At 35.4% G+C, this 22,907-nt stretch overlaps 1 protein-coding gene across 11 annotated transcripts in view; it reads right to left on the minus strand.

Annotated features, from left to right (window-relative positions):
* Positions 1-3,873: 3,873 nt before the first annotated feature.
* The window catches only part of PTBP3 (polypyrimidine tract binding protein 3), a 112,656-nt gene continuing 93,622 nt past the window's right edge, over positions 3,874-22,907 (minus strand). For all 11 annotated transcript variants that reach the window (XM_040631729.1, XM_040631723.1, XM_040631728.1 and 8 more), the window contains 7 exons: positions 18,441-18,518; positions 16,387-16,526; positions 15,901-15,934; positions 13,283-13,375; positions 12,210-12,426; positions 9,062-9,139; positions 3,874-8,919 (listed from right to left, as the gene is read on the minus strand). In XM_040631729.1, the coding sequence (XP_040487663.1) occupies positions 8,787-8,919; positions 9,062-9,139; positions 12,210-12,426; positions 13,283-13,375; positions 15,901-15,934; positions 16,387-16,526; positions 18,441-18,518 (773 nt within the window). In that variant the 3' untranslated portion in view covers positions 3,874-8,786. The remainder of the gene's footprint in view (positions 8,920-9,061; positions 9,140-12,209; positions 12,427-13,282; positions 13,376-15,900; positions 15,935-16,386; positions 16,527-18,440; positions 18,519-22,907) is intronic.

The following is a 22,907-nucleotide window of genomic DNA, read 5'->3' on the forward strand; positions in this document are numbered from 1 at the left end:
ATAATAGTGATCGATGGTTACTACCATTAGGACACATTAAGTGTCCAGTGCCATCTATGAAGTATTCTTAGCTCCTCGCTTCCCCCCAAAAAAGGGAAGGTGTCAGGAAGGAGGTAAGGAAAGTAGCGGCTTCTGATTTACAGACAACTGGAGGTGGGGAGACATATTAAGGAAATAACATCGCGGGGACATACATACTCAGCAAAATCCACACTTTGAATTTTTAGAGAAAATAGCTCAGTTCCTTCAACAAATAAGTTGTAAGGGAACAACAAAACGATGGAAAGGACAGCTATCTACGGAAAGACTTTGTCAGCAACTACAACATACGGACTTAACATACTGAAATGTTTACAGACGAAATCATAGGAGGACTGGGATTTGTTTCAAAATCATCCAAGGAATGGGATGAAGAACAGATGCAGCAAGATTGGCCACTAGTTGCAGTGGGTCTTAGGTACGTGGAGTTCATGCCACTAATTAGTATATATTTAAGCATCTTAATGACAAGAAGTTCTGCTAAGCCTTCTGTATAGTCTCTCCTCTCAGGATGCTAGTTAGCTAGGGGTCTTTCTGGCTTTTCCTGATGGAAATATATTAAGGGATTAGGTATCAAATAGCCCACACAATCAAGCTTATAGTTGCAAAAACACAACTACTAATGAAATCTTCTCTGAATGAGTTGGGTGTAAAACTGTTCAAAAAAGTAAAATTTACTTGAAAATAGTTTGTAGTGGTTTTGTTCTGCGTAAGATTTTTCCTATAGGTATGCCATGCTCAGAGAAATGCCATACCTATGTCAGAAACCCAGTTCATGGTATCTTGAGTACTTTATAACAAGGTCTTACTTACTGGGTAGAATAATCAGCTGACTTAAGAAGCAAGGAGAACAGTTTATACCTTCTTGCTCAATTACGATCATTTTTCAAAATCCTTTTAATTAAAGTATAACATACAGATAAATGTACAAATCCTGTGTACACGTTCAATGAATAATCAGAAAGTAAACTCTCCTGGATAACTGGTACGAAGGTTAAGAAACAAAACCTTAACCACACACCAGAACCTCTCACACCCTCAATTACCTCCTTTCCAAAGGTAACCACTATCCTGTTTTTGAACATGATGTAAATAGAATTATACATTATATTCTTTTGTGTGCAAAACATCACGTCTGAGATTCATGTAGCTTTATTATATTCTTTGCATAACTATAAAGTATTCCATTAAATAAATTATCATTATGAACTCTATCTCTAATAGTGCCTGTTGTCCTAAAGTTTACTTTAATTAATATAACTAACACCAGCTTTCATTTGGTTAAAGACAATCTCTTAACAGGGTCTGCATGGAACATCAGAATTATTAACTTTTCCTGGTCAACTATACTTTATGCTAGCACAGCTGGAAGTTCTACATCTAAACCCAATGGCTTACAAATGCAGGATTCCAACAAAATTGTTGTTAGAATTTTACCATTCAGCATAAATTGTTTTGATAGAAACATACAGTGACAAATTTCCAGAAGTTGAAATAGGACAACAGAAAAAAATTGATGATGCAGGAACAATCACTCAAATTGTAAAGAGTGGAGTTTAACGCTTTGAACTATTTCCAAGTTCAATTATTTAAGTCCCGGCTCAATCAACAAATGTTGGTCAGTAAAAATTGGACACAGCTTGTTTGACAGTGTCCTCTTATTTCTTCAATGTCCTTTAAGTAGTGGTATGTCTTAGAAATGGTCACTGCTCTGAAACGGCTCATTTCTAAGAGTGAAGAGTAGATAATTACTGCAGTGTACGTGCTCCTACGTATTCGGAATCAGCTACAGGATAGCTTTGGCCGTATGTATTCTGACTAGAATTGCCTAGAGAGGGCTCATGCTTCATTTTGGGGGCTTCCTTTTGAAGGCAAGAGTTCAAAGTGATTTAGTTTATGGATGTAGGCTGACATTCTACACTACATCTATACTCTTATATCTAAAAAGTAAGGCAATCATGTCCTTAACTCTTTATCTTTCTCAGCACCTAACCCCACTGCTGGTATAATCAGTACTTGGTGAGCTGAAAGAATCATCTTTACTAAATAGTGCTAGGGGCTGAATTGTGTCCCCCTCAAATCCTTGTGTTGAAATCCTAAACCCCAGTATCTCAGAATGTGATTATATTTGGAGACAGGGTCTTTAACGAGGTAATTAAGGTAATATGAGGTCAGATGGGTGGTCCTAATGCAATTACGACTGGTGTCCCTATAAAAAGAGAGATTAGGACAAAGAAACAGAGAGGAAAGACTGTGTTGAGGCATAGGGAGAGGAGGGCCATCTATAAGCCAAGGAAAGTGGTCTCAGGACACCTTGATCTTGGACTTTTAGTCTCTTGAACTGTGAGAAAATAAATTTCTGTTATTCAAGCCACCTATCTGTGGAACTTTGTTACATGAGCCCTAGCAAACGAATATGAATACCAACTACATTTTTGAAGAGTTCTCAAATTTGCAACTTGAAATTATATTTTTAGCTTAAATTTTTCCGAAGTAGTTATGCATTTTTTACCCTTTAGCAAAAACACCCCTGGCACTATCCAATGTCTTCATATTGGTTTTGGTAGTGTTCAGAAGAGTATATAAGTACCTCAATTCTGTTTACAGACCAAGATCACAATCTTCATAACAGTTGGCAGGACAGAACCCCTAAGGGCAACGCTGGGTACTGGGTAATACCAAGGAGTCCTGGGTTCTAGTCCAGGCTCTGCGATTAACTATCATGTAGCCTTGGGCCAGTCACTTCCTTCTCTACACTGCTGATCTTTAAAAAGTGGAGACTGAACTAGGTTTTTTAGATCCATTTATTTCAAACCTGAATGACTCAGTGATGGTTAAAAGCCCTCTGCTATGTAAATAAGCACTTCAGGAAGGAAGTTTAAGGAAAAAACCTCATTTGGCCATAGTTACTTCATCTTTTCCTGATAAAAATGCACCTTACACTGAAAAAAAAAAGTAATTCCATTTATGGACACAATAGATTTTACATGTTAGCCAGCAAAGATCAATAGTGGTTACCTAATTTTCTATTCCATTCAAAATAAATTCCTACTTCCAAAAGATCCCAAGCAAAAGATTAAAATAAACACCGACAATCCAATAACTCCTTGAAGAACTTAAAAACAGAACTTTTGTCTAAGGAAAAGCAGTATCTGGCAGCTGGTAACTCTGTTACCTTTTAATTAAAAAGAACACTAACGTGGTCTGAGATCACACCTCATTTTTCAAATTTACATATACATTGGTAAGCCAAAAACTGAACTGGAAAAAGTGTTCCGACTCTTGTCTGGCAATTGCATTTATATGAAGAGTGTGCGTAGGTGGGGTGGGGAGAGACAGATACACAGAAAGGGAGAGAGAGAACTCACACCGTGTGTCAATGTGTACTTGTACTAAAGGGAGAAGGCCATAGAAGTTGCACTGTAGAACGATTAGAAAAGCACTTTGCTTCTCAAAATAAAATCATTCCTTAATTAAAAGAGGGGGTTAGGAGACTTAGGGCTTTAACAGTTTTTAAAGTACGAATATGTGCTTGCTATTCCCTCTAACTATGAAAAGTTTAGATGGATGGCTATGAAAAAGAAAAGAAAGTATGACATCATTAGAATTACAGGTAAGACAAGAAGAAACCCAAAGTACAGACACAAGAACACAGAAAAATTTTAAGAGAGTACAGATGTCATGACATTTATTAAAAGGCATGCTACAATGCTATACTTGTTAGGAAAAAAGATTAGAGATTATCAAGTAATAGTCAGCAAATATACAAACTGAAAGAAAATGGAATATACTGTAGAGTACAGAAGCTTGAATTAACCATGCACTACGCATTTAGAAAATATGTTTTTTAATATTTTATCTTCTCTTTGCATTTATAACATAATTCACTTAAACAATCACAGAATCCTTTTCTTCCAACACCACAAACTGCGTTACAAATGAAAGCTGGTACTGCTGCTTATCAAAATATACAAGACAATTGATGTTTTATATAAAACCACTTTATATGTTAACTTGTTCCCAAAAACCTTTTTTTTTTTCTTTTTTGGCCTGGTTAAAAAAAATGTTGTTACAAATATTTACAGCATTTTCTTCTTTTAGATGAACATTCTTATAAACTGAAAAAGGGAATTTTATGAACAGACCACATAAAAACACAAGACAATGTCAGAGGCTCCTAGCTGTGCTATTTTTGTTTTTCTTAGATACAGTACTGAAAATGCCCATCAAACCCTTGTCATCCTAATCCATTCTGTTCACATTTATACTCCCATTTTCTCTAAGTAGTCTATTCACCAACAGGAAATAGAAAGTAAAGGCCGCTTTGCACTGGGTCTTCTTTCAGAAAGGAGCTTGGGAAAAAATGCTTAATGAGAGGAGTTAAAACCAGAATAGCTAAGTCTTTGGTCAGAGCAATGAGGTGACATTTTGATGCAAAATTTTGCTTGGTCAGCAATCTATAATTACTACTTTCTGGATGTGGGATGAATTTTTAAAAGATTTGGGTAACAATGGTAAGGGGGGGGGGGAAGGCCAGAACATTTTTTTTTTAAGTGACATCAAAAATATCTATTTAAATATTTGTTAATACAGCTACTACATAGATTCAAAAACTGAAGATAACACAACAACAAAATGTTTACAGTGCTGACTTAAGCTTGCTGGCTATAAGCAGCTTTCAATCATGACTATTATCACCAAGGTCACTGGACCAGACAAATATCCCTGTTCTCTGGAACATATGCCTCAGGTTACAAAAACGAAAATGACTACCACAAAGATGTAGAGCAGCTCATTTTTGGACCTGCACAATGCTACAGAATGAGTATTATGTGATAAAGGCAAAAGTGTAACTGAGACTTCATTTATACAGTTACAATTCTTTGCTTGTATGAATAGTTCGTGGGATAACATTCTCTTAAAACTATATATAGTACATATATCCTGAAAACCAGAATACTGATACTACCTTAGTCTCAAATAGGAAGAAAAGGTCAATTAAGACTACTGAAGAAGGCACATAAACTTTGGTCCTGTTTTGTTTTCCTCCCTCTATAAAGCCCCCCAAACTTTTTAGTAATTTTCTACTTTTTAAACCATTCATAACTGTTAGAATCTGCTGTGAAAAAAGACTGCAAATAGTCTTATAGATAACATAGCTCTTTTGAAGGACAGCTGAGTTCTATTTTCTTTAAAGGAAAACTTTTGTGCAATCTAAACTGTATTTCTTTTAGCACAATAGTAGAATATTTTAAGTCTGGCAGTTTTATTCTCGTTAACAAGTGATCAAGACAAAGGAAAGGCTAAGAAAAATGCTTTTACGCATAGTCATGCTGTCTTTTTGGTTTTAAAAATAGCACTACACATTGGTTTTCGAAGAGCTAGACTGATGGTTTGGCAAACTTAGGGTTTTTAAGTGAGTCACTGGGGGGAAAACACATACTTTTGAGTTTGTCATCTTTTGTCCAAAAATATTTAGTGGGAACAGAAATTACATAATAATATATTCACTACATAAATTTCACTGCCTAATGACATGGAAGCTTTGAAAAGTTTGTATGAAAATGAACAGAGACATTTATGACAGTTAACTTTTTATCTTCTGAAGAAGAACCAATGATCACCATCCCAGGTGGAGCCAAAGAAGGCATTGCTTCCATAAGGAATGAAGCAGGCAGAAATTCTGTCTCTAAATATTGTGAGATCCACAACTTTTTAACAACAGAATCAGAAACATTACTATAAATAACCAATTACCGAGTCTTAAAGCATTTATGGCATTCTACAGGAGCTACTGGGAATTCTGATACTCTCCAGTAAGTTGTCGATTAAGATACTAAGAGACTGGGTCATTTTTTCTATTTGTATCTCACACAAAACACATTTTACTGCTATGCAAGTTACTTAAATCTCACAGTAAAACTTTTTGGCATAAATTGCTACTGCTGAACGTGTGCTGCTATTTTTTGAAGACCTGAATATATATACTTTGTGTAAAAGTCAAGACACTTCCAAAAGTGGTAAGACAATACTCCTTAAAATAAAGTAAATAAACTTAAAAATAGGATACTATGACAACTCAACAGCGGAAATAAACATTGCTCAGAAGATACTGAATAAACGCATGCCAAAACAAAAGTACAAAGATGTAGTTTTTCCACTACCCTGATATTTTTAAATGTTTCTACAGAAACTATGCCAAAACAAATACCATAGACCTCTATAATTCGAAGAGCAAATAACCCAATATGGACAATATCCACGCACTACAGCTAATTTCACACACAAATTGATGATTTCAAGCATACTCTTTTAGATAAGAATATCTCACTTTTCCAAATCTTAATTTGATTTTGTCAATAAATTAAAATGTATGTACTGTGCATATGTATGTACAACATTAGAAGAGTGCATGTATGTATAAATATTTACCTACACACACACACACACACACACACACACACACACACACTCCCTGAAAAGGATTCAAATGTTCTCGCTCAGATTTAAAGGCCATTCCCTACTTCAAAATTACATTCAATGCTATTATGATCTCCCTTCTGCTACATTGACACTGAATGTTAGGAGAATCATGAATTAAATCACACAGTAATTCCTAACTCAAAACAAACAATCCAATTTAATGTGTCACTGACAATTATAATAGTGCCTGTATGCTAGGAAAAAAGAAGCAAATTTTGGGAGATTTCTCAAAAAGAAAAGTTTTGTTTTTTCCCCCTCCCCCCTTACTTAAGTGTTTTATTAAAAACACATTAAGTGAAAAAACAAAAACTATATAAATGATTATACCTATCTATTCAGTCAATGCTGAAATGGATTCATTTGAAAGGTTTCAATTTAGTGTCCTCCTTCCTATTCTATCTACCAACTACCTGTTGCTCAGTGTTGAGTGAATTCTGCTTTTTAATAACCTATAGTATCTTCTGTAGTCTCCATTTTTTTGTAAAAATCTTCCAACATTCAAACTAATGGCTAGAATATAGCAAAGAAACTGAGATATTCTTTTTAAAGGTGAGATGAGCTACACTCTAAGGATCTGAAAAGCTGTAAAAGGGATGGACAAAAATGACCCCTTTGACAAATTCTGCTTTTAAAAAACCCAATCAAGCACTGAAAAAAATAATTAACAAATGCAAAGTTTCTCATTAAAAAGAAATAATTTTACATTACAGAATCACTGAAGCAACATTAAAACGTATTCTTATACTTAACCGTAGAGAGGGACAGAGTATGAAAAAGGACCCCACCTTGTCATACTCCATGTATGTGGGCACTCGGTAATGAAGTTGTATTAACAAAGAAAAGCATCTCACTTGAGTACTGAGAAAAATCAAGTAATCCTGAGACAAATTCTAATGAGTGATAAAGGTTAGACAAGATCCAGAAACTGAGATTGCATTTTATAGTCCCAAACCGGTATGCTCTGTCAAATGACTGCACGACCACCATTGGTCACCATGTGAAGAGGCCTACAGGTGTGCACTGAGTCATTCCCCAAACCATTCACCCTTCCCCACCCCATCTCTGCACCAAAGCACCAAAAATTTGAATAAAAACTATTACTTATTGAAAACCACTTAAAATTGCAATGAAAAAACTTTAAAATCCTTACCAAAACAGGGAAAGAAAAAACAAAATGCTCACCAAGCCCACGATATAGCTTTCAAGATACTTAGATAAAATTCTAACCTATTGTATCATAAGCACATAATAAGGCACATAATAAGAAATTAAGTAAATACACAGTAATTCTGAATAAGTATTAGAGAGTATAGTGGTACAAAAAACCCTTGAGATTAATTTTTTTCTAAAAGAAGACCTTACCAAAAATAACTTTTAAAAAATCTGTCAAACCATATGATAGACCTGAATATTTTCCTTAAGACTGTAAACTTTTTTTCTGAAAACAATTATAAAAAAGTAGTTTATAAGTAGGATTATTTTTCTTTTTAAATTTTCCGAGATCATGTCATTTTGAAATTTAAACCATGATTTTTCCTAATAAAACGAATAATTATTTTGACACCTTACTAGATCTTGGATTCTATTTAATTTCCTTGGGGACGATTGAGACACATCATTTCTCCAAAGAGTCTTAAAAAATTAAAGATATGTATTATTCAAAGGAGTGTCTTACAGTGAAAAAAAGAAACCACTGAAGGAAAACATACACGTTTATAAATTTTCTTCCAATACAACCCAATTTGTTTATGTATACCTATCGATATATGCCAAATAATTAATATAATTTATAAGTGAACATAATTTTCTACAGGGGTTGAACTTCTGAATCATAAAGTTAAAAACTTGGTTGTAGGTAATTTTAAAAGTCTATATGTTTAAATTTTTCTGAAGTACAAAGGAGGATTTTAGAAATCTTGTATAAGGCTGATCTGGACCCAAACTAAAAGAAAGTCTGTCCTCTTGAAATACAATTTAATATAGGGAATTAAATTATTGAAAAAAATTCTTTTCCTCATTTTTTTTTCCTGAAGGTTATTTTCATAGAAATGATGTTACAGAGGAAAAGCAAACCTTTGATCACATACTGGCAAGGGGGAAAAAATGGAAAAAAAGAACATCCCTTGATTTTCTGAATATACTTGAATATCAAACCAGAGTTACTTTTGAGAAAGAGGCAGAATTGGTCTTGAGCTGCTTCAGTCTATGTCTGAAGGTTTTACTGAAATTATGGTCCAGTCTTAGGAGAAAAATTCACAGAAAAATCAGATTGTAGATTTTGAGAAAGAAACTCTGAGGTGGTGATTTTCTCCAAGGTCATGGTTATGAAGCTCAATGAGGGCCTGGATTGCTTCTTCCACGGATCCCAACTGAATGAGTGCCATTTTGCGATCTTTCCTGAAAATAAAGTAAGAAATAAAAAGTATACAGAATTAATTTTGCCTACAGTTCTCCCCAACCAAGACTTCATTAAACTACTTGAAAAATTTGCATACCACATTAAATAATGTTAATGTATTTCTTGAAAGCATGGACTTACTGAAAGAATTTAAAAGCCTTCACTGAACATCCCGCTTCTGTGAAAAGGTTCTTCAGATCATCCACTGTAACAGAAGGGCTGTGAAAACATCACAGAGAGTGTCAACTATCTTAGCCCCATTCTCACATGAACCAAAGATTAACTGTTGCAACTGTCAAATCTGCAAAGTATCTCACATTTCAAAGACAATAAAGCCATACAATGAAAACACGATTTGGAAGTGCCCTGAAAGATGTTCAAGGCTGACACACACATGTCCTCAAACAATGTAATTTGGTCTCAAATCTTTTGCATAAGATATGAGCAGGTATATAAAAAACAAGAAAATCTATCTACATTTCTTTGAAAGGGATAATTACCCATATCACTGACTTCAGTAATTAACTCTAGTATTTCCAAAGCTACTTCTAATATTACCAAAGTTACTTCCCAGTTCTGACTTGTTGGCTATCGACCACCAGAGTTCTACATTTTCATGGCTTTTAGGGTAATTCTGAATACATCCATGTGGCAGCCAGGCTCTAAGATGGTCCCCTATTATTACTGCCTCCCAGTATTCAGGCCTTTAGATACTGCTCTCCCATAATGAAGAGATATCCTCTGTAACCTTTAGGGTACTGTATGACATGTCTGACTTCTAAGGCTGAGAGACATTGCAATTCCCACCCTGCCCTCCTTGAATCATTAGCTTTGGAAGAAACCAGCTACTATTTCATGGGGACGCTCAAGCAGCCACATGGAGAAGACCATGTGGCAAGGAGCTGAGGCTGCCTGTCAGCAACAAGGCATGTAAATAAGGTAACTACTTGGGAAGTGGATCCTCTAGCCTGTCAAGCCTTCAAACTTATGAGACTCTTAGTCAAAACCCCCCAGCTAAGCCATTTCTGGATTCCTGACTCACCATAACAGTATGAGATAAAAAACATTTACTATTTTGCTAAGCTGTTAAGTTTTGGGGTGATCTGTTATGTAGCAGCAGAGAACTAACACAGTGGCCTATCACATGAAGGTCAACTGACTAAATCATTCTAACATAGCAGTTGTCCTATTTCATTAATTTCTTATGAGATGATTTAATTGCCATAATGTCTTAGGAAGACTGTATTTCATCTCTACTACTGGTGTAGGAGAACAATGACTAGTTCTGCAGGGAAACAGATCTGCACTCACATTCTATTTCTCATTCATTGGTATATGACTTTGAGTAAGGTACTTAACCTGAGACTCTCAGTTTCACTGATAAATGAAACTAATGACTTTACTTCAAAGCTTACTATGCATGAATTGACAGAGACAGAATAGTGGTTAGCAGGGACTGGGGTGTAGAGGGAAATGGGGAATCACTGTTTAATGCGTACAGAGCTTCAGTCTGGGATAATGACAAGAATCTGCAGATGGTCAGATGTGATGGCTGTAAAACAGAATGCACTTAACGTGAATGTACACTGAACAGCACATTCAAAAATGGTTAAAATGATAAATTTATGTTATGTATATTTTGCCACATAAAAAAAAGGTTATTATATGGAGACTAAATGAGGTAACACATGTAAGTTACCAGCACGGTGCCCAGGACTTGGTAGATGGTTCAAAAAATATTCATGTCCTTTCCCTCTTCTGCCTACATGTCTTCTGTAGGTTGCAACTTGAGACCAGCCCCTAGATAATGTATTTAAGAAAGTAATAATGACAGGAGCCTGTCTCAGTATCTTAAGGATGTTGTCCCTCTACCTGACTCCATAGTGATGAGCTGCTATACTTCTAGATCAATGTAATCTCGAGTTTTTCCTTCAGTGACTCCTCCAGTTTCCTAGTTGGCATGAGCTTTGAGCCATTGCCCAATTCAGATTCAAAGTTCCTTCAGGTAGCCTAACCAGAGACTAGCTGGCAACCTGAGCATTCCCCATTATTTTGAGCGATTATTTTCTATTCCTATTCATCCCCATTCTCATTCTCAATAATGTTCTAGAATTTTACCCTTCTCCATTCCCTCAGTCTTTAAATTTCCACACACACAGGGGCATATACAACCATACCCCACAGCTTTTACCTCACTCTTTCCAAAGTTCATTTCCCCTCATGTATTAGATTAAGTTATGCACAAATGCCATCTTCAAAGGTCAAGGATTTCAAGAATTAGAACAAGGATTGCACGATGCTTTCCATAAAGGGCCACATGGTAAATATCTTAAGCTTTGATGGTCACAGAGTCTCTGCTGCAACTATTCAGCTTTGCTGTTGTAGCTCAAAAGCAGCCAGACACTATGTAAATGAATGAGTGTGGTTATCTTCCATGAAACTATTTTTGGAAGGTGAAATTTGAATTTTATATAGTTTCCTCAAATCACAAATACTTCTCTTTTGCGTTTCCCCCCCTGACCATTTAAAAATGTAAAAATCAATTTTAGCTCACAGGCCATATAAAAACAGATGGATTTGGCTCGTGGGCTGTGGTTTGTCAATCCCTGAGTTAGAAGATGAGTAAAGAACAAGTCTACTACAACACTGCTTAACACAGAGTGGTCACAATAAAGTAATTTTTAGCTTTTAAGTAATTAACATATATATGGCTTTGCAACTTGTAGATACACTAGAGAATTCATTTTCCCCATATTTTTAGACACAAAGTATTTGACTTTGCTATTGGTTGGTTAATCCTTTACTTCTATACAAAGAGATGAACAAGTACGTGCCAATGGAGTATTTCTGCACAAACTTTTCTTTTAAAAAATTTATTTTAGAGAGAGAGAGAGTATAAGCTGAGGGACAGGCAAAGACAGGGAGACAAGCAGACTCCCCACTGAGCATGGAGCCCGATGCAGGGCTCAATCCCAGGACCCTGAGATCATGACCTGAGCCAAGAGTCAGATGCCCACCACTGAGCCACCCAGGCACCCCTGCACAAACTTATTTTTATGCTCTTTAAAACTGAGAGCTAACTAGTTGCTAATTCCCTATTTAGAAACAAATTGTTACCTTTCACTTTTGGAATGTATGACTAGAGATATAACCTTAAGACACCATGGCCAATAAACCATCTCACAAGAAATCAGTGACTAGGACAACTGCTACATTAGAATAGTTTCAGAGTTTCTACCCTCCCAAAACAACAATTAATCATCTAAATGAATAATAATTAGGTACATACGGAATGTTGGAAAGATGCAGAGTAGCTGATGGTGGGAAGATATTCTGGAAATTTTTAGAGCCAGGTTTTTTAAAGCGATGCAAAGGACTATTGCTAAAATCCTTAGTCAGACCTTGGTCTTCCTGTCCCTCTCGAGGAAGCTGAACTGCCTGATGTTTAGACAGTGTAGCACGAAGTACTTTTCCATAAAGTCTCTGTCCACTCAGGTGGTTCATTGCTGGAGCATAGGAAGAAAATAAGAAAAGTTTGGGTATTAAGATAAAGTCACTGTAAAATTTGTCTAAATTATCACAAATTCCTTTTATTTAGTCATTTAAAATTATGTCAGTTCTGAGGGTTAAAATGATTTTAAATTAAAAAACTCTTACACATAGAAATGTATTAAATGACTTTACTTGACTATAATGAAAGAGAGGCAACTTAACAAAAAAATAACTATCTTCTTAGCAGAGTGCTAGAAAGTTCCATAGTGCACAGAACATAACAAGCGCTCAGGAAATGGTTACTGAATAAAGGTAGTTTAATCTTGAGCTTGAACTCACAAACTTGAGACCAAGAGTTGCATGTTCTACCAACAGAGCCAGCCAGGTATCCCTTGGCAACACATTTTTTTAAATAAAAAATATAAGTAGTAATATTTTTAACGGCCACTGTAACAATGAACAGTAAGGCCATGGTATGCCATTTTCTTGCACCATCATTATGAAGTTTGCCCAACTTTCGAGCCATGAAATAGTTGTAGAAAACTTAATTTGGAAGAAAAACAAATAAACAAAAAAATTAAATGAAACAAAACAAGTCACATTTATTAGTTTATACTTCATGGAAAAACACTAGAGTCAAAGTTCTAAACATCAACAATATGTTCAAATAGATGAATGAACTTCAGACTTCAAAGAGTAATAAATATTTTAAAATCTTAAACTATAAGCAGGTCCAAATAATAATGAAGACATTTGCATAAGAAGGTACTCTTCAGTAAAATTATATTCCTACTACCTATGAATTCATTTTATAGGAAAATTCACATACAAAAGGAGCAGATTATCGTTACTATTATTAATCATTAGTACCTAGTTGAGCTTGACTCGCATCTGCCATCTGAACCAAGGCATTTTCTTTCTTATTAAACATAATCTTCACTCGATGTACATCACCATATACTCCTATTGGAAAGGCAAAACAAAACTTATTAAAAAATTTTAATGCCTGACTGTGTAATGTTTAATTTTACTAATACATTTAAAGAAGGCTTTTCTCATATTATATATATTCTCTGGGCAACTTCATACATATGATCCCAATTTCTATCTCTTCTGTTTCAGATCTATTAATCTACTCAACCCTTTTCACTTGGATGTCCCATAAACACTTCAAATTTAGTATGTCCCAAACAGATGCATCTCCCCTTCCCTCTCCCCGCCTCCAGTGTTCACTAACTCTGCTATTAAATATTACCATCATCCACATATTTGCTCCAGACACCTGGGAGTCATCTTTTAATCTCTTTCCTTAAACTTTTACATCCAATCAATCACCAGCACCCATTGATTTTTATGGCCTAATTAACTCTTACATTTGTCTATTTCTTACCATCCTCATTACCATCAAAGCTGCCATCATCACTTCACACCTGCACTATCATAATAGCCTCCTAACTGACCTCAATACAACCAATTTTTCTATTCCTGTCTTCCCCAAAGTGGTTCCCAAATTCCAAAGGACTGGCAAAATGATTCATTGAGGTGTAGGGGGAAAATAATCAAACTCATATTTATACTGATTTGTTTATATAAGCCAACATAAACAACTATATCTTACTAATTTTTAATATATAACATGAAATTACAGGCCGAAGTTTCTACAATAAGAGTATTTAATCTTTTTTAAAATTCGGTATATCAAAATATATTGCAGTTTATATGCTAGGGGTATCACAAAATAAGACCCTTAAGTACGCAGCACCACGACCAGACTTTGTAATGTGATGGGAGAACAACTGAAAATCTTCAAGGTACACAAAGGAGTGCTGGTTATCTTGTGGGCAAGCACCTAAGAGCAAGTGAACTTAGAGATGAATGGTACTTTTAAGATTTAAAACAAAAAGACAAGTATTCCAAACATGCTATCCTTCTCAGAAATGATGAGTGGCTTAACCAGATATTCTTTAAGAAATAACACACACAATTTGTTCTTCAAGCTGGGGGTGAAATTTTTTTTTTTTTAAAGAGTAAGAAATTAGCTACTTTTAGAAAGAAATGTACTTTAGCTATTAAAGAGACATGTGAAAATTTGTCATTAATACCTAATTTTGTTACTGAAAATTATATGGATGTGTCATGAATAAAAACTTCCAAAGTAACTCCAAACGAGCACGAAGCATTTCCATGGGGTGATGGAAATGTTCTAAAACTGGACTGTTGTAATGACTGTACAACAATGTAAATTTACTAAAAATCAAGGACATATATCCCTAAAGCAGGTAAACTGTATGCCTATAAATTGTATCTCAAAAAGACTGTTTAAAAAACCTATTATCCACTCAAAATTTTGAAACAATTTTCCATGCTATTAAAACTTCCAAATAAAGAGTACCAGTATTAACCCCATTTGTCAAAAAATATTCTAATGCAACTGTTTTCAACATCAACCAATTTAACAAGAGGAAAAAATGGAACTTCTCTAGGTAAAGTACCACAAAAATAAGTGGATTAGACTGAAAAATTAGTATCATAATTAATTAGGTACAATGACAATGAAACATTTCCACTTAAATCACTTATCTTTATGAGGTATCTTTTTTAGTTATGACAACTATTAAGATCAAGGACTAAAATAAAGTGAATATGGAATCAGATCCAGGAATACCAAATCAAAACGGAAAAGATTTTTGAAAATAATGAAGCATGTTAAATCATACTTCTCACTAAATGTTAATGTTTTTTATGAAAATTTTCATCAATAAAAATCTTTAAAACGCTATTACTTATTTGTTGCTCTTATATTTATACATATTATACTGTATCTGAGTATAGTAAAAGATGGATAAAGTTTATAAATAATCACATATAAATTTAGGAGTACATACTGAATATTTTTTTTTAACTGAGAGAGAACACTATTAGGAGGTCTGGAGACTTTTTAAAACCTGAACTTCGTTAGGCCTTTTCCCTGCTTAAAACTATTCAATAGTTTCCCACTGTTCTTAGGTTAAAAATCAAGCTTCTTAATTTAGTTTACAAAGCTCTCCATGACCTTGCCCATATTCACCTGCCCAGCTTCAACGTGTCTCTCCCCTACACTTTCCACTGGGGGCACTTCCTTCACTTCCATGTTCCAGGAGCTCTCTCATCCACTGCTAGTATCTGGGAAAGGACATTAGCCCTTTCATTCTCTGCCTGGCTAATGCTTACTCATTTTTCACAAGTCAGCTTAACTATCGTTTCTTTTGGTACACCATCTTTGATTTCCTCAGCTAGGTTAGGTCTTCCAGCTTCATGTTCCCATTACAATCTCTATTTTCCTTTTAATAAAACTTTATTAGTAATTACTTACTAAGTCTTACTTCCTACTCTTATCTTCAGTGTCAAACACACTGCTTGGCACATAGAGATAATCGATAAATATTACTAAATGATGAAATATGTCTAATCCACATCACAGACATTAAAACCAGCAAGGAAGAACTTACCAAATAGGATAAAAAGCCCATGTGGTGTGATAAGCTGTTTGGAAAGGATAACACAAAATATAAGTGTCTAATTTAAGTAAAAATTTAAAATAAGTTTACATGTAAAAATAGCAGTTGACTTTGTTTAAAGCACTGATTTTATATTCTCCTATATATACTAGGGATGAACTTTAATAAAAACCCTTGAAACGGGGCGCCTGGGTGGCTCAGACGTTAAGCATCTGCCTTCGGCTCAGGTCATGATCCCAGGGTCCTGGGATCGAGCCCCACGTCGGGCTCCGCGCCCAGCGGGAAGCCTGCTTCTCCCTCTCCCACTCCCCTTGCTTGTGTTCCCGCTCTGTGTCTCTCACTGTCAAATAAATAAAATCTTAAAAAAAAAAAATCCTTGAAACAAACGTAAACATTTTCATTTGAATACAACCCTAGACCAGAAACTATTATACCTCCTCCTCAAAGACTAAAATTATATAATACTTTTCAACTCACATCAGGATTGAGATTGGTGACAAGCAGAACAGAATTTCCTGGCATACCACCAGCCCCAGGAACGGCCATCCTTCCAGTGACAGCAGAAGAGGTGATTGTGAGAGGGCCCAGAGCTCCAGGAACAGCTGGGACTGATAATCCTTTTTAAAACATCAAAAGCATTTCATATACTGGTTATCTAGGGAATTACAACACTGGATATATCTTAAGTAAATAAATGAAGATGAAAGCAAAAATAAAGAAGAAAATGTGTCAAAGCTACCATAAGGATATCAAAGGCCAGTTTCCTGCCCTACAGAGTTAGTCTAGGAGTCAAGTTCCTCATTCTTTGACATCATCATACGCAGTACTCTATTATTTGCAAGACAGTGTTTGGAAGAGCAATGGAATTCACTGATCTCAGAGCCATGAGGTTTCTGGAGGGTATAACAACTCTAAGTATTCTGTTTCTTGAAAGAGAGATATTCTAGCACATGCCTGTAAGGTAGATGCAATTTTTCATTTGGTTTCTACCATAAAATCAGATATATTAAAAAAAAAGCCCTTCAGCAGAAGTCATATTTATGACTAGGAAGTATTACATGTTCTACAAGTGGACTGTGGCATTGGCAGCACAACTCTGAAAATTTTCCTAAAGATTACTGAATTGTATACCTAAAACAGGCGTGCAGAATACAGAACAGTCTATATTAGAAAAGCATTTTGTAACCTTACAAAGTGCTGTATAAATGTTATAACCACCAACAACTGATTTATAGAGTTCAATATTCTTCTATAGTAAGAATTTTCAGAGGTTTCTATTCCCTTAGATATTCCAGAATTATTTCAAGTTCCATAATATGGAATACTGACACACACACTATGCTTAAAATAGCACACTCTTTCAGAAGGTCCCACTATTTGTGTCAACCTTACTACTCTTCCCCTTTTAGTCAAACTTCATCTTCTCCATCAAAGAAAGAATAGTTAAAATTCCCAAAATTGGAGGGATAGAAATATAAAGATTAGTGACAGAAAGCAGCTATGTTGCAATTTAAAATAGAGTTATACTCATTAATCAGGTGGAAACTGGAAATGTAATATGTACACCAGGATTAACACTATATCACTCTTCTAAATCACCAACCTCAGTGTTTTCTTTAGGCACTAGAGAGAAAACCATTAAGTAATTTTTTTCTTTTCCTTAAGTTATGATCAAATTCACTGTGTTTACTATTTAGAAGAGTGAGAAAGTCATTATGAAAATATTAACCAACTGCTATCTATTAACTCTATTAGCTAAAAAATATGTATCCCCTAAAATAAGCAGCATGTATACTCTCTACAGCAATCCTCTGAACCCGTCAGTGACATAAGAAAGGACTTACAAATACGTTGCATAGTAAATATTTATTAATTCAAGTATTTACTGGGGTGCCTAGGTGGCTCAGTCTATTGGGTGTCTGCCTTCAGCTCAGGTCGTGGTCTCGGGGTCCTGGGATTGAGCCCCGTATTGTGCTCCCTGCTCAGTACAGAGTCTGCTTCTCCCTCTCCCTCTGCCCCTCCCCCCGCTCATGCTCTTTCTCTATCTCTCCCTCTCTCAAATAAATGAATAAAATCTCTAAAAAAAATAATTCAAGTATTTACTGACTGCATAGTATGTACTGAATGCCATCAAAGGCATTAAGAACACAAATGTAAGTAAGACATAGGTCTGTCCAACATGCAATTGATAAGCTTATCAGCAAAGACAGAAGCAGTTCATACATTTTATACAGGAATCTAAAAGGCAAATATGAGGTTACTTAATACAGTCAACCTATAGTAATCTGTGCCAACAGTATAAAAAATGCAGAACATATACTGGAACTTGCAGGTTGAGAATGGAACCACAGAGCATTATGTGTAAGGACAAGGAAGCTGTTTATCATACAATGAGCCACTTCTATCGCTGATATACATAATGCTTTTATTGTAAATAAAATTCAAATATGGGGCTATTTTTCATCTTGATAAGTTCCTAGAACACACAGATCATTACAAAACTGTTCCAAATTCAACTTTAAAAAAATCACCTGTAGCTTGATGAAATCCAATGGCTGGGGCAAATCCAGCAGCCCCTGCGTAGGGTGAAGAAATTATACCTGGTGCACCTAATGGGGAAGAGAAGCTAAAGTAAATAATTCTACCTCTATAAATATGGTTATCAAAGCAATTTAAAAAAGCTTTATGATGGTATATTATTGATAAAGATATGGAGTAAAGATTTGTTCAACAGGTGATCCTTAATGTATAAGTAAAGAGCCTCTGCCCTTTCTAGAGGCTAACCTCTCTCAACTGAGTGCAAGGTTCAAGAGTCTAGCTTAGCTGTTATTTAGTTTTGTGTTATTAGTTATTTCATTTTCATTTATTTAGTTTTGTTACTGAGGTTGAGATTTATGCCCTTAATGAGAGCACGGTTTCTCTGTGAAAACTGTCAAATACTTATTAAAATGTACTGTACCTAGAGGCTACTGTGCTGATGAAAAAAATATGAAAGAAAAATCCTTGTTTTTGAAAGACTTACAGACTAAAAGTATGAATTATAAGAGACTCCTATACTGAGGATTTAGTGGTTTAAACACAAATGTACGGTATGTGGTCTAAGAAGGGATCACAGAGGATCCACTGTGATCACTGGAGGTTTTTCAGGAGTTAAAACTTGAGCTAGACATTATGTAATTGAAAAGCATGGTGCTTAGTGTATCCCAGATGCTAAACAAATGCTGGTATTGTTCCCTTTCCTTTCAGAAGCCTGGTGACTGACTATGCACCAGCAACAAAAACAGGAGTTAGTTCCAACAGAAGGAATCAATACTGGTAGGAAACAATTTGGTTTTGGACATGTCAAGGTTGACATGATGGTTAAGACACAAGTAGAAATAAGGCAAACTCAGAAAAACTAGTGTTAAGACACAAATTTGTAAATCACCTATGTAGAAATAAAGGTGAAAAACATATGAATGAGAGTTCCAGTAAACATGCGAGAAGATGGGGTGCCTGGGTGGCTCAGGGCAGGGTCCAGGCTCCACGCTGGACGTGGAGCCCGCTTAAGATTCTCTCTCACCCTTTTCCTCTGTTCCTCCTCCCTGCTCCCCACTCCCGCTTATGCACGCACTCTCTCCAAAAAGCAAATACATACATACAACAGAAGACAAAAAATAGAGTTAAAAGTAGAACCTGGGAGTATTAGTACACTTAAATGGTAGAGGAAGAACATTCTAAGAAAAAGAGGACAGCCTTAGAAAAAACAAAACAGTGAATTATAACTCTTCAGGATCTAGAGGGATAGCATTTAAGGGGGTAGGGACTCAAGAGATGTCAAAGACAATGAGAAATGTAAAAAGTAAAGAAATTTTAAAGCAATAGTGAGAAGTCAGATTTTAAGAGTCAGGGGGAGGGTTGTTTTTCTTTTTTTAATGAGAGTGTGATGAGCATTTTATGGGAAGAAATATGTAGGCTATACCTCTAGAGGAGTGAAAAGCTCCAAAAGTTTTTTCTCTTCATTAAAAAGCGTTAACAATTTGTTAAATATGTAGTTGTGATTTATTAAAATAAATCAAGAAAATCTATAGTCATTAAGAGACTGCAGGGATAGAGCTAGCAAGGAGAACTGACAACGAATGAAGATACAAAAAATGAGATAAATGACAGAATAAGCGATGAAGTAAGAAGGGAAACAACATTTACTGAAAGCACACTGAGTCAGGCTTTTTTCTGGTGCTGAGGAAGTACTGAACAAAGCAGACAAGAATCAGTCCTTGATAAACTTACATTCAAGTACATTCAAGATCACTGATAAAACGAATCATTTTTAAAACAGAAATAACTATATTTAAGGCATAAAGGAAGACTCCACAAAGAAACTTCAATATGGATACAAGTAATTACGAAAATTTGCACCAGAAAGTTAAACATAAGAGATATAGCAGGTTGTATTACTATTGACAAGTATTTACTTGTTCCTTCCATAATATACTCTGGCTAGTACTGTGACTTGCAGTACAACACTTTCTTTCTTTCTTTTTTTTTTTTTTAGAGAAAGAGAGAGGAAGAGAGAATCCTAAGTAGGCTCCACCCACAGCGTAGAACCGGAGGAGGAGCTTGATCTCAGGACGCTGAGATCATGACCTAAGTTGAAATCAAGAGCTGAATGCCCAACCGACTCAGCCACCCAGGAACCCCCAGTGCCACCCATTTTTATGCAATCCTCATTGCACTTAATGATAAGAGTACACAAACACATAAGACATATACCACGTCTCTATACAGAAGCTTCAAGAGGCACTATGGGTTTATACCAGCTCTATTTTTTACTCTCTGCCACAAGAATGTCACTTTTCAAATGGGGTGACACTTTCAGCCTGAGCCCTGGATACACATAAAATACATGTGAAAGGCTGTTGCAACAACAGATTCACAGCTGCATAAATGTCAGTAGTGTGAAAGAAAGAAATGTTAATTGCTGTAAACCACTGAGATGGGTGGGGAGCAAGGAGGTAATATTTTTTTAAAGATTTTATTTATTCATTTGACACAGAGACAGAGAGAGAGAGAGAGAGAGAGAGAGAGAAAGAGAGGCAGAAGCAGACTCCCCGCCAAGCAGGGAGCCCAATGCGGGACTTGATCCCAGGACCCTGAGATCATGACCTGAGCCGAAAGCAGATGCTTAAGCAATTTAGCCACCCAGGTGCCCCAAGGAGGTATTTTTAAAACACAAAAAACCGAATACAGATGGCTATGGAGGGATTGTGAAGTTGTGAGGCAGAAGACTAGCAGTAGGTTTTAGAGAAATAAGGAAAAATTTTGAGGTAAGTATCACAGAACGCTAAACGGCAATGAATAAAACAAGTGGCAAACAACCAACAGGGATAAATTTTAAGTAATTTCTTCCAAGAAAAATATGATTATAATAAGAATATTTGTTAAAATTTGACAAAAGAATCATTGATAGTTTCCATTAATAGTCACTCCTCAAGCAGAAACAGAAGCATTTTAGCAGAGTAACCTATAGAGACAATGAAAATATCATACAAACCTTTATGAATAAGGCTCAAGATCTGAATGACCAAGAATAGATATTTTACATTTGGAAAATGTACCACAACAAAAATTAAGGCAATAAAAATTGTTAACATTTTTACCAATGAAATCAGTTTATCAGTAGTATTTATAATAGCAAAACCCTGAAAAAAAAAGCTTACTGTCCAAATTGGAGAATGATAAAATAACTCATGAGTCACTATCCAACCTACAGAGCCATTTAAAATATTATGAAGAGTGTGTACTAACAACAACAACAAAAAAAAAAGCACAACCATATGTTTTCTAAAAATGTGAATACAGTAGCAGAATAAACAATATAAACCAATCTTAATGCAGAAAATGCCCGATGAAAGGGTGAAAAGATCTTCAAAAAAAAAAAAACCTAACAGCTGATAAAGATGATAAAGAATAACCAGTCAAAAACCTAACCCTGAGCTTTGGTTTTGTCAGCCTGTGGAGTAGTAGGCAAGATGTAAATTCCAGGATTGGCCCAAGGAAGTCAATAGGTGACACTTACAGCATTAATCTAAAAGTGTACGCCTAAATAATCTACCCATCTCACCCTGAGAGAAGACTGCAAGAAAAGGTGCCTTTGTGTCCAGCAGAGAAGGAACAAAAACGTTTCTGCAAAGTTCTAACAAAAAGCAAGCTCTGCCAATGTGCAGCTCAAATTCATATTTCTTAGGAGTCCAAAATAAAATTAATAAAGTTGTGGATTTAGACTGAAATGGTCCCAAACACAGAGCCTTTAAAAAATGTTTTGGACAAACAAATTCTCTCTGGAGGAGTATACCATGATCCCAAGCCTCAAAGAACTCATGTAATTAATTCTCTAAGTAAAATGAATACCTCATTAAAACGAAAGCAAGCAGGAAAGGAAAGGAAAGGAAAGGAAAGGAAAGGAAAGGAAAAAGAAAAGAAAAATCTAATAGAGACACACATCACAAATGCTACGGTATCAGACACAGGAATTATCAGATGAAGATTTTAAATAATACACTTGAAGAAATAAAAGATATGCCACAAAATATCTGTAGGGCAGGAGACACTTAAAAAAAAAAAGAACAAAATAAAAATTCTAGAAATAAAAAACACAATTACTAAACTCTAAATTACTGGACAAATTTAACAACAGATCAGATTAACAACAGATTAGAGACCATTTGTGAAATCAAAGTTAGGCCCTAAGGAACTATTCAGAATGCAGTTTAGAGAGATAAAGAAACAGGAAGTATGAAAAAAATTTTGAGACACTCAGAATAGAGTAAAAGGGTATAACAGACCAAATCAAAGTTCTACAAAGTAAGAAAAGTAACAGTGAGAAGGAGAAATATATGAAAAGACAATTTCTAGAACCAATAAAAGGCAATGATCCATCATATCAAGAAGCTCAAGGAAGCTCCAATCAGAGTAAGTAAATCTTTAAACAGACACATCACTGAAACTACAGGACATCA

This window comes from Ursus maritimus, unplaced genomic scaffold (genome assembly GCF_017311325.1).
Source record: "Ursus maritimus isolate PB19 unplaced genomic scaffold, ASM1731132v1 scaffold_17, whole genome shotgun sequence".
Taxonomy (NCBI): Eukaryota; Metazoa; Chordata; class Mammalia; order Carnivora; family Ursidae; genus Ursus; species Ursus maritimus.